The 13857-nt window shown below is 44.7% G+C and overlaps 3 protein-coding genes across 3 annotated transcripts; all 3 read right to left on the bottom strand.

Moving 5' to 3' along the window:
• Positions 1–255: 255 nt before the first annotated feature.
• On the bottom strand, positions 256–3542 carry LOC133975009 (bile salt-activated lipase-like). Its single transcript, XM_062412855.1, has 11 exons — positions 3474–3542; positions 3150–3297; positions 2897–3016; positions 2615–2812; positions 2402–2532; positions 1987–2094; positions 1688–1802; positions 1393–1579; positions 1077–1280; positions 708–917; positions 256–610 (listed from the first exon to the last, which is right to left on the bottom strand). Exons 1-11 carry the CDS (start codon positions 3534–3536, stop codon positions 418–420), a joined length of 1677 nt encoding a protein of 558 aa, XP_062268839.1. The 5' UTR covers positions 3537–3542; the 3' UTR covers positions 256–417.
• A 1255-nt stretch (positions 3543–4797) lies between these two features.
• On the bottom strand, positions 4798–8134 carry LOC133974818 (bile salt-activated lipase-like). The gene is made up of 11 exons (XM_062412590.1): positions 8023–8134; positions 7759–7906; positions 7565–7684; positions 7288–7485; positions 7084–7214; positions 6589–6696; positions 6346–6460; positions 5978–6164; positions 5679–5882; positions 5204–5413; positions 4798–5090 (listed from the first exon to the last, which is right to left on the bottom strand). Exons 1-11 carry the CDS (start codon positions 8086–8088, stop codon positions 4913–4915), a joined length of 1665 nt encoding a protein of 554 aa, XP_062268574.1. The 5' UTR covers positions 8089–8134; the 3' UTR covers positions 4798–4912.
• Positions 8135–9503: 1369 nt separating this feature from the next.
• Positions 9504–13534, bottom strand: cel.2 (carboxyl ester lipase, tandem duplicate 2). The gene is made up of 11 exons (XM_062412588.1): positions 13429–13534; positions 13164–13311; positions 12970–13089; positions 12693–12890; positions 12489–12619; positions 11120–11227; positions 10877–10991; positions 10505–10691; positions 10206–10409; positions 9906–10115; positions 9504–9787 (listed from the first exon to the last, which is right to left on the bottom strand). Exons 1-11 carry the CDS (start codon positions 13492–13494, stop codon positions 9610–9612), a joined length of 1665 nt encoding a protein of 554 aa, XP_062268572.1. The 5' UTR covers positions 13495–13534; the 3' UTR covers positions 9504–9609.
• Positions 13535–13857: the final 323 nt, after the last annotated feature.

Here is a 13857-nt window from a genome sequence, read left to right as displayed (position 1 = left end):
GTGATAAATGCACTGCAACTTGTGTTTAATTCACAGGGCCAATATTTACAAATAAATAATGTTTTTTAAGAATCATTTAAAAATAAATTATATAATTTGTAAGTATGTATGGAGAGACATTGGACTCGCAGTGGTCACAACCATGTATTTAATTATCTGCAACGTGACAATAAGCAGGAATAAAACTATAAATATTGTTTTCTGGGCTTGTGCACACTAACATTTATTGTATTAGCTTAAAAACAAGATTTTATACAGTTTACAGATTATGGTATTTTCTCCTGAAGCTGTCTAAGGCTTCCACTTTAGTCAGTCAACTACATAAGAAGCCACAGAACACATTTTTTACACACATAAAGTTTATTGTACAGACTCTGTTATAAGTACAGTATGTGTCTTAATGGAAAGGGAAATGTATCACAGAGCATCTGTGTCATGATGTGATGGAAGGGCGGGCAGGGTGCTGTTCCACAGGCGGACAAAGCGTGACCTCATGTCCTGTCCAGTGGAGGTCTCGTTCATTTTAGCGTTGATCTCCAGGAACTGGTACCCATTACTGGTACATTCAGGCCAGATCACAGGCACCACCAGGTTTCCTTTGTTGGGGTTTCTGGGGAAATAATAGTGAAGTTTTGATGTGAAGCTTCGTAAAATCATCCCTAAGTTAATCATGGTTTCGAACAAGCATGTATAGTGTTTCTTTTTACCCAGTTCTGGCAAAGTTGGTCCAGTATGAGATCATGTAGCCAGACAGGTCTCTGTGTCTGTCTCCGTAAGCGCTCGGTGTGGTGAAGGGTTTGCCAAACACGTACTGGAGGTCGTCCGCGTGGTCGGTTCCCGTCCAGTCATGGTAGGGTTTGCCTGGCCCGGCCATTAAACTGGGCTCAGAGAGCAGGTAGGAGAAGGTGCGGCAAGACCTGTCCGACACCATCACAACATGTTTCGTCATTATCATCAAGCTGACAATGCAAGTCTCAAACTTTAACTTTAAAAAAATATCAGGAGTTTTTTCAAGCACAAACTAAAGTATTACTCTGTCATGTTATATTAAGCAGGACAGTAAATTGTGGCCTCACCTGGCATATGCAATATGCAGGTGAATGGCGGCCTGAATGGGAACGAGGAAGATGTAATCAGTCCCAATGTCCACTACAGTTCTCTTGATGATGTCCTGACTGGGTTCTGACCCCCAGTTGGAGGAATATTCAGTGAAGGCCACTTCCAAACCAGCTTGGCCCTTCTCTTTGGTATAAGCAGCAAGGAGACGCCTCATGTCTTCTCTGCAGAGAAAATAACAGCATGCTCGGTTAGTCAGAGGACAGTGGAGGCTCCTACGTGTCATGATTTAAATTTCACAGCTAAAGGAGCGCCTGGAACAAAATGAGGCCTCACACAGGAGTGTCTTTATTCTTGTCGCCAAAGGAGGGAATGTCTTTTGAGGTGAAGAGGTGGCCGTCCATGTTATTAACCCCAATAAGGTAGTCTATGTCGGCAGAGTTCTGGAACAGGTTGTTGGGCAGATCAGGGAGGAAGTCACCATCGACAACCGGAGACAGAGACAGATTCTCCACACCAGGATCTGAGAAGGATTGAAACAGATAAATTAAAAAAGTGGCATCTTATGTGTTTGTGACTCTTTCCTGGGTTCATAATTTCAAATTTGTGGATGTGGAGGAGTAATGCTCACGGTCTGGGGAGCCCGGTCGGATGAGAGGAGAAGCCATGCAGAGAGTCGCAGCATCAGTCGATTTCAGACAGTCCACCATCCTGTCGTCAGTGGGGCAGCCGACCTTCACAGCAACCTGAGCACAAACACGAAATCAAGCCGTGTTGTAAGTGGACTTGTGAGACGCTTGTGCTTGTTTTAACATCTTAATTATATCAGCTGACATTTACATTTAGGTCAGAACTATAAAATGTCAAGTTTGTATCGCTGAAAGTCCAAAAAACAATGATGCCCTCCATTAAGTTCTGATGGTGACATACCTCCATGGCGATCTTTCGTGGGTTCCTGCTGAAAGCCCAGGGGCAGAAGGCAACTCCACTCTGGGAGATGGCTCTGTTGAACAGCCCTTTGTTGTGGGGGGAGAGCATCTGGTAGGATTACGTGCAAATAGCATCAAAATTACTATTTGTAGTTTAGTTCAATTGACAACTTGTCTTGCTCAACAGAAGAATTGACAATGAAATAGTTGTTTAGGACCTTAAACTTGAATGAAGACACGACAGTGAACGTTACATTGCTAGTTTGATTACATCCAGTTTACTTACAGATTTAAATTAATGTGTCCAAGGCCTGCATCAATATTTCAATATGAAACCGCCCTCATGGCAAGGAATGCTTAAATGCTAACATTAGCTAACTATATTTTGTAAATGTTTTGTTAGCAAAGCCTCTGACCTGGAAGTTAACACTGGCGCCACCTGCAGACTCTCCGAAGATGGTGACGTTCCCGGGGTCTCCTCCAAAGGAGCGGATGTTCCTGTGCACCCAGGCGATGGCGGCGTGCTGGTCCCATAGACCGTAGTTCCCTGTCATGGTGACAAACGCACATTAAACTAACTCCAACACTATTTCCTTTTGTTTCGGTCAATCCCTGTTAACAGTACTCACCAGGTAAATTGGAATCCCCTGTGCTGAGGAAGCCCAAAGTTCCCACACGGTATCCCACCGACACCACAATAACATCCCCCTTGTCTGCAATTTCCTGACCACTGTACAGATAATTGTTCAGAAAGTTCGCCCCCATTGAGCCACCGACCATGAAGCCGCCTCCGTAGAACCAAATCATCACTGGGAGGTTGGAGGAAACTAGAGGAGAAGAAGAGAGAATTAGAAACTCCTCTGCTGCATCAGTGCTTCTCATGTCGATGTGGTGAAACATAAAGAAGGTACCCTGTCGGCCTTGAGGAACCCAGATGTTGAGGTGCAGGCAGTCCTCACTACCGAAACTCGAGGTCTGGAGCACGCTCATCTGGAGACATCGTTTGGCAAACTTAGTTGCCTTGAGTACACCTGAGGAGAAAGAAGAAAATCGTTGTTATTGCTCCTTCTCAGTGTTTAAGATTAAGACATTTCTTAGCTTCTACATCAAAATATACAGATTAAAGTGTCCTGCTCTGTTTGGTTGGATCAGATCTGAACACACCGTCCCAGCCAGGGTGGGGTTTGGGTTTCTCAAAGGTTCCAGGTTGTGCAGCAAAGGGAATTCCCTTGAAAACGTCCACAGAGCGGAAAAGACGGAGCGGAATATTTCGTCCCTGAACGCTGCCGCCTTCTGTCTGCACCACCCCCAGCTGGACACACACAGTCAGAAGAGCATTCACTGACAGTGTAAAACACAGTGGATCATGATAAAGAGCTTAACAAAATAAAGTACGACATTTCATAGAATAACTATTTAAGTGTCAGGGTTGTTTGTACACTAGTTTATTTTCACATATTTGCAGAGTCCGATCATGATTTGACTTACAGAGGCTGCAGAGGCCATTCCCAGGGAAAGAACCACCGCCAACAAAATCTTCACTTTCTCCATGGCTGTCCACAAACCAGCAGATGCCTCTCCACATGCTTATATACACGTAGACCCCCCCCCCCCCCTCCAGTACAAGAGGAATACTGGTAAATATAGCTGTTTACACATGTTATACAACCTGTGGTCTCACTGGAAAACATTTGACCTCTGAACCTCTGACCTCTGATGGGAAGCGGCGGGGTGGAAACATGGCCAAAAGAAGAGAAACGAGATATAAAACCATTCCAGTGTTGTCATGTTGTATGTTTCAAAAACTCATATGAACTGATGGAATTAACTTCAGGGATTTGATGGGGTGCATTATGGTTTAATTGTTTTGAAAAATGTAAAGTTAAGTTGCTAGTGTTTAACATCGAGGGGACGATATATATTTGTTTCAACATCTCTATTCAACCATGTCTCCTAGAAATGAATTGTCAATCCAACTAAATACAGCAAATAGGTAAGAAACCATAGTTAGTGGCTGGTTTATTTTCAGATGCTTTATTCTGACATGAGAACCACAGGTCTGTTTTATTAAGAGTGTATTTTCACACCTAAAAAACTGTTGTAAGATACAGCATGCAAAGTATGAGCATAAACATTGAAGATGTACCCATATTGAAAAAATACTGAGCCCATGGAAGAGAGATAGCTCATTGTGCTTGTAAAACTGGTACAAAAGTTGATTTACAGACGCAGGTGGAGAATTTCTCAGATTGTCCAAAAAAAACGAGGTTTGAGATAAGATAAAAACCTCCGAAATAACCCACAACACACGCAACGGTTCTGCAAGTTGACTGAAAAATGTATTTGTGTTTCAGTGTTGTGACCAGTCAAGAGATTAAGAGAAGACAAATCCCTTTTGATCCTTCCTGCCATGACAGATTCAAACACTTTATCAGTATTCCTGGAGAACTATAAAGGAAACTCCCAACGTACTTATGCTTCATTTCAATGTAGAGCTATTCAGGCATTCTACATGTCACCTGATATAACATTTTAAACTGGAGAGGCCTGGAGAGAACTTGCATGCCTATGCTAACTGTGTTAGCTGGCTAGATAGCTGGATGCTAGTTAATGCTGACAGGCTGGTAACTAGAATCACAGTGCTGTCATGCATTGCCGGAACCTGATCATTGCCCACTGGTTTGTTCAAGACAAACCAGTCAGGTTTTTAGACTCTTGCTTTGGTTTATTTTGCATTATGAGGTTAATGCACACATGCAAAGGGAGTTCTTTGAGCACTACATTGAGACACAATAAAATATTAAATAAAATAAAAGAAATATTATTGTCACTTATCAATTTATTTATGATGCACAGTACAGATGGGATTCATAACATCAAATGGTTTTACACTTAAGGTGCACAGTTAGTGCACAAGCTCTTTATTCTTAGATGGTTGTGGAAAGGTTTGGCAGGACACTGGTCCAGAAATGAACGTAACGCATTCTCATCTTCTGTCCCACAGAGTCTTTCTCCATGTTGGAATTGATATCCAGGAACTGGTGTGAGGTGCTTGTGAATTCGGGCCAAGTGACGGGCACACTCAGCTCTCCTTTGTTGGGATCTCTGTGGAAGCAAAGACAACAGAGCAATTGTGGCAGTTGTGTTTTTCTATTTCAGTCACTGTTTTATCTCCAATTTCAGCGATTCTACTGCATATTGTGTCTGTCTAATTATACCCAGTTCTGGCAAAGTTGGTCCAGTAGGCAATCATGTAGCCGGAGACGTCACGGTGGCGAGGCCAGTATGCCAGTGGCGTGCTGAAAGGCTTTCCGAACACGTATTGCAGGTCATCGGAATGGTCGGCTCCCATCCAGCTGGGGTAAGGTCTGCCTATGCCGCCCATACGGTTGGGCTGGGAGAATAAGAAGGAGTAGGTACGGCCAGTACTTAAAAAAAAAAAGAAAAGATCCTCTTAAAGTTGTATTCTTATTGAAATATATACACATATTCAGGACTTTGGTAAAAATGACAGTCATCTAGTTGTAAAAGCCTTGTTTTGTACCTTACCATTTACTTCCTGTAAATGTATCCTCCTACCTTTGCCACCATGGAACCAGATGTCAGCTCCACTATTACTCCCCAACTACTAAATCAATATGGTGAAACAATGATAAGGACAATGATAACGCTGATAATAGATCCTGTTCTCACTTGGCATTGGAAGCATGAAGGTAGAGAGCAGCCTGTGTAGGAACCAGGAAAATTACGTCTGTTCCGATGTCAACCACAGTTCTCTTGATGGTTTCCCTGCTTGGTCTGGCTCCCCAGGTTGAGGTGTATGTGGAGTAGGCGTTGTCCAAACCAGCCTTGCCCTTCTCCTTGGTGTACGAACCCAGAAGCCTCTTCACATCCTCACTGCACATGTAAACGGTTGGAAGTTAGTTCTGATAAAACTATGCTCTGCGGTGGCTGTCGATGTTTTGCACTGATCATATGACACTTGAACTCACACATGGGTGTCCACCAGGGGAGAGTTGATTGAAGGAACATCTAAACCGGTGAAGAGATGTCCATCCATGTCGTTGATTCCAGCGATGTAGTCAATGTCAGCGGCGTTGTGGAACAGGTTGCGAGGGTCATCAGGCAGGAAGTCGCCATCGATCACGGGAGACAGGAGCAGGTTTCCTACGATGGGGCCTAACAGGGGCAAGATACCACCAGGCATTACAACTGTGGAATCTTACTAACCATTTGAGAGAGCTGCTGTTGACTTGTATAAACAAACACTTAATCGTGTTGTGCAAACTGTATCTGAAAAAAAACTTAACATTTAGGTTTAAATATAATCTAGGCGACAGTGTGTGGTTGCAGTGCTTACTATCAGGTGAGCTGGCCAGACTGAGCGAGCCGGCCAACGTTAGGAGTGCGGGATCAGTCATCTTCAAACAAGCAGCCATTGTTTGATCTGTGGGGCAGTTGACTTTCATAGCGACCTGAGGAGAGGGTTCCGTTTACATTTAATATGAACTGATTTCCATCTTTAAAGCCCTGATAACCAATGATAAGAGAGGTCAAAGTCTAATAGAGGAACTGGAAAGATTTATGAGAATCCGTGGTTTACCTCCTCAGCGAACCTGCGGGGATTCCTGTTGATGGCCCACGGGCAAAGGGCAACTCCACTCTGGGAGATGGCTCTCTTGAACAGACCTTTATTGTGGGGAGTGAGAGTCTTTGGGCAGACACACACAAAACAAAGAGGTTTGACTGAAATATAAAAACTAGGCATTGTTTTCAGGTGTGTTGCAACAGGGTAGGTATGGCAGGCACTGCTCTTGGGGCCTGAAGAGGAGAAGGACAACTCTGTTAAATTCTATGATCGGCTATGAACGGTAGACTGCGACACTCCATGCCACGGGCCTAGTCAGGGGGTTCCATAACCGCGAAGTCCCCTGTGCATTTGGTTTGGTTTTCTTCGATGAAGGGGCCCTTGGTCCCTTTTGCCTAAGACCAACGAAGTCCATTGAAAAGCTCTTGATTTTATCGTAGCGTTTTTCGACCTCTCAGGTGTTTCCACTTCAACACACTCAATGAGCTTGAGTCTAGAAACAAAACTCACCTGGAAGCTAACACTAGCTCCACCTGCAGACTCTCCAAAGATGGTGATGTTGTCCGGGTCTCCTCCAAACGAGCGGATGTTCCTGTTTGTCCAGGCGATGGCGGCGTGCTGGTCCCACAGACCGTAGTTTCCTGACAAGATGCAACATTTAATTATCATATAATTGATTCTGTGGCTGTTGTAAGAGAATAAACTAGCATCTACCGGGCATGCTTGAGTCTCCGGTGCTCAGGAAACCCATAGTTCCCACACGGTATCCCAGCGTCACCACGATAACATTTCCTCTGTCTGCAATCTCCTGACCGCTGTACAGATAGTTGTCCAGGAAGTTAACACCCATGGAGCCTCCGGCCAGGAAGCCTCCTCCGTAGATCCACACCATGACGGGCAGATCTTTGGAGACTACAGACCAAACAGAATCAGAGGCAGCTGCAGTGTTGATCTATTGTGAACGACACTTGGTGCTTCTCTCTGTGTTTACCTGAGCGGCCATGGGGAACCCAGATGTTAAGGTACAGACAGTCCTCACTCCCTCTGGTATCGCTCATGAGGAGGTTCACCTGAATGCATCTCTTTTTGAACTCAGTGGTCTTCATGACTCCTGAAACAAGACACACACGGTTTAAGTTTTAGTCTGATTGTTAGATCTAATTTGTGAGAAGGTCAATTACCCACCGTCCCAGCCAGGGTGACGCTCTGGCTTCTCAAACCTTCCAGGGATGTCAGCAAAGGGAATCCCTCTGAAGACGTCCATGTGACGACGGTACCCGAGACGAATGTTCTCGCCCTGCACCATCCCCCCCTCCGTGTACACTACCCCGAGCTACAGAGGTTCAGCACACAAATAGTTGTGAAGTAACAAAAGCACAGCCATTGACATTTGGCAAATGGACATATCAGAATTCAACAAATGTGATACTGTTATTGTGAAGCACTCACAGTGGACCCGGTGAACACCTCCTGGAACACGGCAAAAGCCACCAAAATCACCAGCATCGCCATCATGACTGTGAGAATCAAGTTGGTTTCCAGGCTTGGTCTTTTATAAAGGGGACTCCTCCCCTGAACATCTGACCACTGGGCAGAATGAGAGCCACTTTTCTCGCTGTTACATAATATTTACCCACCTTGTCCACAATGCACAGAAAACACCTTCTAACCTCTGTAACTTTAATGTAATATCAAATTAAAGCCATTTTAAAAAGTTTAGGGATATTAGAAATATTAATATGGAAGTTAATTGTCCTGTGACTGCACAGTTAGGTTGTGTTTGACTTTACAATCCTTTTGAGGCATTAACTTGATTAGGTCTAATATAAAGATGGTTTATGATACTAACCCTTTAGAAGTGACTTTCCAACTTTTGCAGTTTTGCATCAGGAATCCAACCTGGACTATAAATACCTTTTATAACCAGCAATAAAGAAGAACTTAGGTAAATTAAGATGGAATCTATCTTAAATACTTTCTTAAAAAAAAAAATAATGATACAGGACCTTATAATACCCATTTTACAATGTGCCTCATATATGCCACCGTATTAAAAAGGACATTAATCAAACAATGTTAAAAAATTAAACGTTTATGTCCATCCAGACATATGCACTTAAGAAACTGAAAGAATTTTAATTAGGTGAATTTTAGTAAAGTTTCCAGATCGACCTCCAAAATGTGTGTTACTAATTCATTATCTGACCACATTTGACTATATCTTGCATTTCAATTCTTGACTAAAAGCCGTGTTTTGTGGGGTCACGACCACCGAATCATTTACAATATATATCTGAATGAGATCAGGGAAAATTAACTGAGCTCACCATGTAGTAGGCAAATACGCGCAGCAGCAGTATCAGTTTATCAGGGTGGATGTAGATGTTGGCCTTGACTGTGTTCCGAGAGCAGATGGGCCGGCTCTCGAACATCTAAGCACGAAAAGGTTGGATTTAAAGCAAAAACAGACGTATTTTTCAGTCATAGGTTAGTAAGCTGGTTCCACTTCTGGTATTAAACTGCACATATATCCATTCAAACATAAGCATACTTTTTTCTTAAAGGGGTAATTTTAGAAGCTTGACATTTTGAATGTCTAGGCCTACGCTAGCTGTGTTAGCTGGCTAGTTAACTGGATGCTAGTTAATGCTGACAGGCTGGTAACAGTATGGCAGTGGTGTCATGCATTGCCAGAACCTAATCACTGCCCAGTTGTCAGATTGTCTTGTTGTCAAGCTCTGCAGATTGTGTATTTATTCCTGACAGATTTGTTCAAGACAAACAATCCAACAAAAAAATTTTGTTCTAGGCGATCGATTTTTTTTTATCGCGCTCAAACACACCTTAACTCCAAATACACACATGCAAAGGGAGTTTTTTGAGCACTACATTGAGGCACAATGAAATATTAAATAAAACAAAACAAAATATAATTTATCCTTATCAATTTATTTATGATGCACAGTACTGATGTGATTCCTTCCATCTAATGGTTTTACACTTAAGATGCACAGTTAGTGCACAAGCTCTTTATTCTTAGACGGTTGTGGAAAGGTTTGGCAGGACGCTGGTCCAGAAATGAACGTAACGCATTCTCATCTTCTGTCCCACAGAGCCGTTCTTCATGTTGGAATTGATATCCAGGAACTGGTGTGAGGTGCTGGTGAATTCAGGCCATGTGACGGGCACGCTCATATCTCCTTTGTTGGGATCTCTGTGGAAGCAAAGACAATAGAGCAAATGAATTGAGGCTGTTGTTCTTTTCTATTTCAGTCACTGTTTTATCTCCTATTTCCGCGATTCTACTATATATTGTGTCTGTCTAATTATACCCAGTTCTGGCAAAGTTGGTCCAGTAGGCAATCATGTAGCCGGAGACGTCACGGTGGCGAGGCCAGTATCCCAGTGGCGTGCTGAAAGGCTTTCCGAACACGTATTGCAGGTCATCAGCATGGTCGGCTCCCATCCAGCTGGGGTAGGGTCTGCCTATGCCGCCCATACGGTTGGGCTGGGAGAATACGTAGGAATAGGTGCGGCCAGTACTTAAAAAAAAAAAAAAAAAAGATGCTCTAACAGATGGATTCTTATTAAATATATATAATGATAACATTGATAAATGATCCTTTTCTCACCTGGCATTTGCAGCATGAAGGTAGAGGGCAGCCTGTGTAGGAACCAGGAAAATGAAGTCTGTTCCGATGTCTACCACAGTTGTCTTGATGGTTTCCCTGCTTGGTCTGGATCCCCAGGTTGAGGTGTATGTGGAGTAGGCGTTGTCCAAACCAGCCTTGCCCTTCTCCTTGGTGTACGAACCCAGAAGCCTCTTCATATCATCACTGCACATGGTAACGGTTGGAAGTTAGGTCTGATAAAACTATGCTCCGCAGTGGCAGTCAATGTTTCGCACTGATCACATGACACTTGAACTCACATATCGGTGTCCACCAGGGGAGAGTTGATTGAAGGAACATCTAAACTGGTGAAGAGGTGTCCATCCATGTCGTTGATTCCAGCGATGTAGTCAATGTCAGCAGCGTTGGGGAACAGGTTGCGAGGGTCATCAGGCAGGAAGTCGCCATCGATCACGGGAGACAGGAGCAGGTTTCCTACGATGGGGCCTAACAGGGGCAAGATACCACCAGGCACTCATTACAACTGTGGCATCTTACTAACCATTTGACAGAGCTGCTGTTGACTTGTATAAACAAATACTTAATTATGTTATGCATACTGTATCTGAAAAAGAACTTAACATTTAGGTTTAAATGTAATCTAGGCAACTGTGTGTGGTTGCAGTGCTTACTATCAGGTGAGCTGGCCAGACTGAGCGAGCCGGCCAACGTTAGGAGTGCGGGATCGGTCATCTTCAAACAAGCAGCCATTGTTTGATCCGTTGGGCAGTTGACTTTCAGAGCGACCTGAGAAGAGGGTTCCGTTTACATTTAATATACACTGATGTCCATCTTTAAAGACCTGATAACCAATAATAAGAGAGGTCAAAGTCTAATAGAGGAACTGGAAAGATTTATGAGAATCCGTGGTTTACCTCCTCAGCGAACCTGCGGGGGTTCTTGTTGATGGCCCACGGGCAAAGGGCAACTCCACTCTGGGAGATGGCTCTCTTGAACAGACCTTTATTGTGGGGAGTGAGAGTCTGTGGGCAGAAACACAAAAAAACAGAGAGGTTAGACTCAAACATACAAACTATGCATTGTATTCAGGTGTAATGCAACAGGGCGGTATGGCAGGCACTGGTCTTGGGGCCTGAAGAGGAGAGGGACAACTCTTAAATTCTATGATCGGCTATGAACGGTAGACTGCGACACTCCATGCCACGGGGCCTGGTCAGGGGGTTTCATGTCCTCGGTGTCCCCTGTGCATTTGGTTTGGTTTTTTCAATGAAGGCGCCCTTGGCCCCTTTGACTTAAAGGGGACATATTATGAAAATTCCACTTTGTAGTGCTTCTACACGTTAATTTGGGTATCTGAAGTGTCTACCGTCCCAAAAACTCTGGAAAAAAAACAACTCCCGCGATTTGTTGCGGTTCCTCTATGTCAAAAACGATACACTAGATGTTGTCTAATGGGATTACGACCGAAAAATACGTCATATTCCAACCATGCCCCTGTAGGGGGTCTTGCTACATGGCCTTGGACCACCCCCCACCCTCATCTCACTGGCACCGGGAAGAGACGGCCCGACTCCCTGGCTAGCGCTAATGCGCTCAACCCTCTCCCCGGGGAGACGGCGCTGACTGAGCCGGGCCGGTGGAGCCTGGGCTCCACCATCTCGCCGTCTCCCGGGGAGAGCTAGCATTAGCTCGCTGCTGCTACCCGTCAGACATCTAAGTGGCCGCATAAACATGCCGATCGTCGAGGCGGAGACCCCGGGACACCTCTAAACGTTAACTCAACAGTGTGGAAGGAGGCTGCTGCTGCGCCAGTTCCAGCTCCCACTGCGGGGCTGCGCTGGGGAGCTGTGGAGCTGGGGCACTAGGGCTCTCGCAGCCAGGATTCGGCCAACCTGACTCTGGTTCAAAACGATATGGTTGCAAGATTGTATCTTCGTCTCCAGTAGCCATATTTCTACAGAAGTAATGGATAGCTAAAAATCTGGGCGCTTGTATTTCATGAAGGAGGGAGGAGGGTAGAGGGGGGTGAGAGGGGGGTGGGGCACTCAAAACAGGTCAATCTGAGGAGGGCTGTTTTAAACAGGGTAAAAAGGGTGCTGTTTTAAATTATCCTTGTGGTATTTTGACCAAAATATGTTACAGACATTTCATTAAGACCCCAAGGAACCATATCAACTGTAGTAAAAAGGGGATACGATTGGTCCTTTAAGACCCACAAAGTCCCTTGAAACACACACTTTTATTCAGGAGCTCAATGAGCTTGAGCTTAGAAACAAAACGCACCTGGAAGCTAACACTAGCTGCACCTGCAGACTCTCCAAAGATGGTGATGTTGTCCGGGTCTCCTCCAAATGAGCGGATGTTCCTGTGCACCCAGGCGATGGCGGCTTGCTGGTCCCACAGACCGTAGTTTCCTGACAAGATGGAAAATTTCATTATCATATAATTGATTCTGTGGCTGTTGTAAGAGAATAAACTAGCATCTACCGGGCAGGCTTGAGTCTCCGGTGCTCAGGAAACCCATAGTTCCCACACGGTATCCCAGCGTCACCACGATAACATTTCCTCTGTCTGCAATCTCCTGACCGCTGTACAGATAGTTGTTCAGGAAGTTAGCACCCATGGAGCCTCCTGCCAGGAAGCCTCCTCCGTAGATCCACACCATGACGGGCAGATCTGTGGAGACTACAGACCAAACAGAATCAGAGGCAGCTGCAGTGTTGATCTATTGTGAACGACACAGGGTGCTTCTCTCTGTGTTTACCTGAGCTGCCATGGGGAACCCAGATGTTAAGGTACAGACAGTCCTCACTCCCTCTGGTATCGCTCATGATGAGGTTCACCTGAATGCATCTCTCTCTGAACGCAGTGGTCTTCATGACTCCTGAAAGAAGACAGACACGGTTTAAGTTTTGGTCTGATTGTTAGATCTCATTTGTGAGAAGGTCAATTACCCACCGTCCCAGCCAGGGTGACGCTGAGGCTTCTCAAACCTTCCAGGGATGTCCGCAAATGGAATCCCTCTGAAGACGTCCATGTGACGACGGTACCCGAGACGAATATTCTCACCCTGCACCATCCCCCCCTCCGTGTACACTACCCCGAGCTACAGAGGTTCAGCACACAAAAAGTTGTGAAGTAACAAAATCACATCACTACATCAATGACATTTGGCAAATGAACATATAAGAATTTAACAAATGTGGTTATGTGAAGCACTCACAGTGGACCCGGTGAACACCTCCTGGAACACGGCAAAAGCCACCAAAATCCCCAGCATCGCCATCATGACTGTGAGAACCAGGTTGGTTTCCAGGCTTGGTCTTTTATAAAGGGGACTCCTCCCCTGAACATCTGACCACTGGGCAGTGTGAGGGCAGCGTTTCTTGCTGTTACACAATATTTACCCACCTTGTCCTCAGAAAACCTCTTTGCCTCTAATGGAATATCAAATTAAAGCCATTTTACCAAGGTACAGCATATGAGATCTATTAATATGGATGTTAATTGTCCTGTGACTGCACAGTTAGGTTGTGTTAGGCTTTACAATCACTATGAGGCATTGACTTGATAAGGTCTTACATAAAGATGGTTTATGAGACATTCACCTTTGAGAAGTGACTTTCCAGCTTTTGCAGTTTTGCAGCGATCT

Source organism: Platichthys flesus, chromosome 19 (assembly GCF_949316205.1).
Source record: "Platichthys flesus chromosome 19, fPlaFle2.1, whole genome shotgun sequence".
NCBI classification, from domain to species: Eukaryota; Metazoa; Chordata; class Actinopteri; order Pleuronectiformes; family Pleuronectidae; genus Platichthys; species Platichthys flesus.
This window is presented reverse-complemented; position numbering and strand designations above follow the sequence as displayed.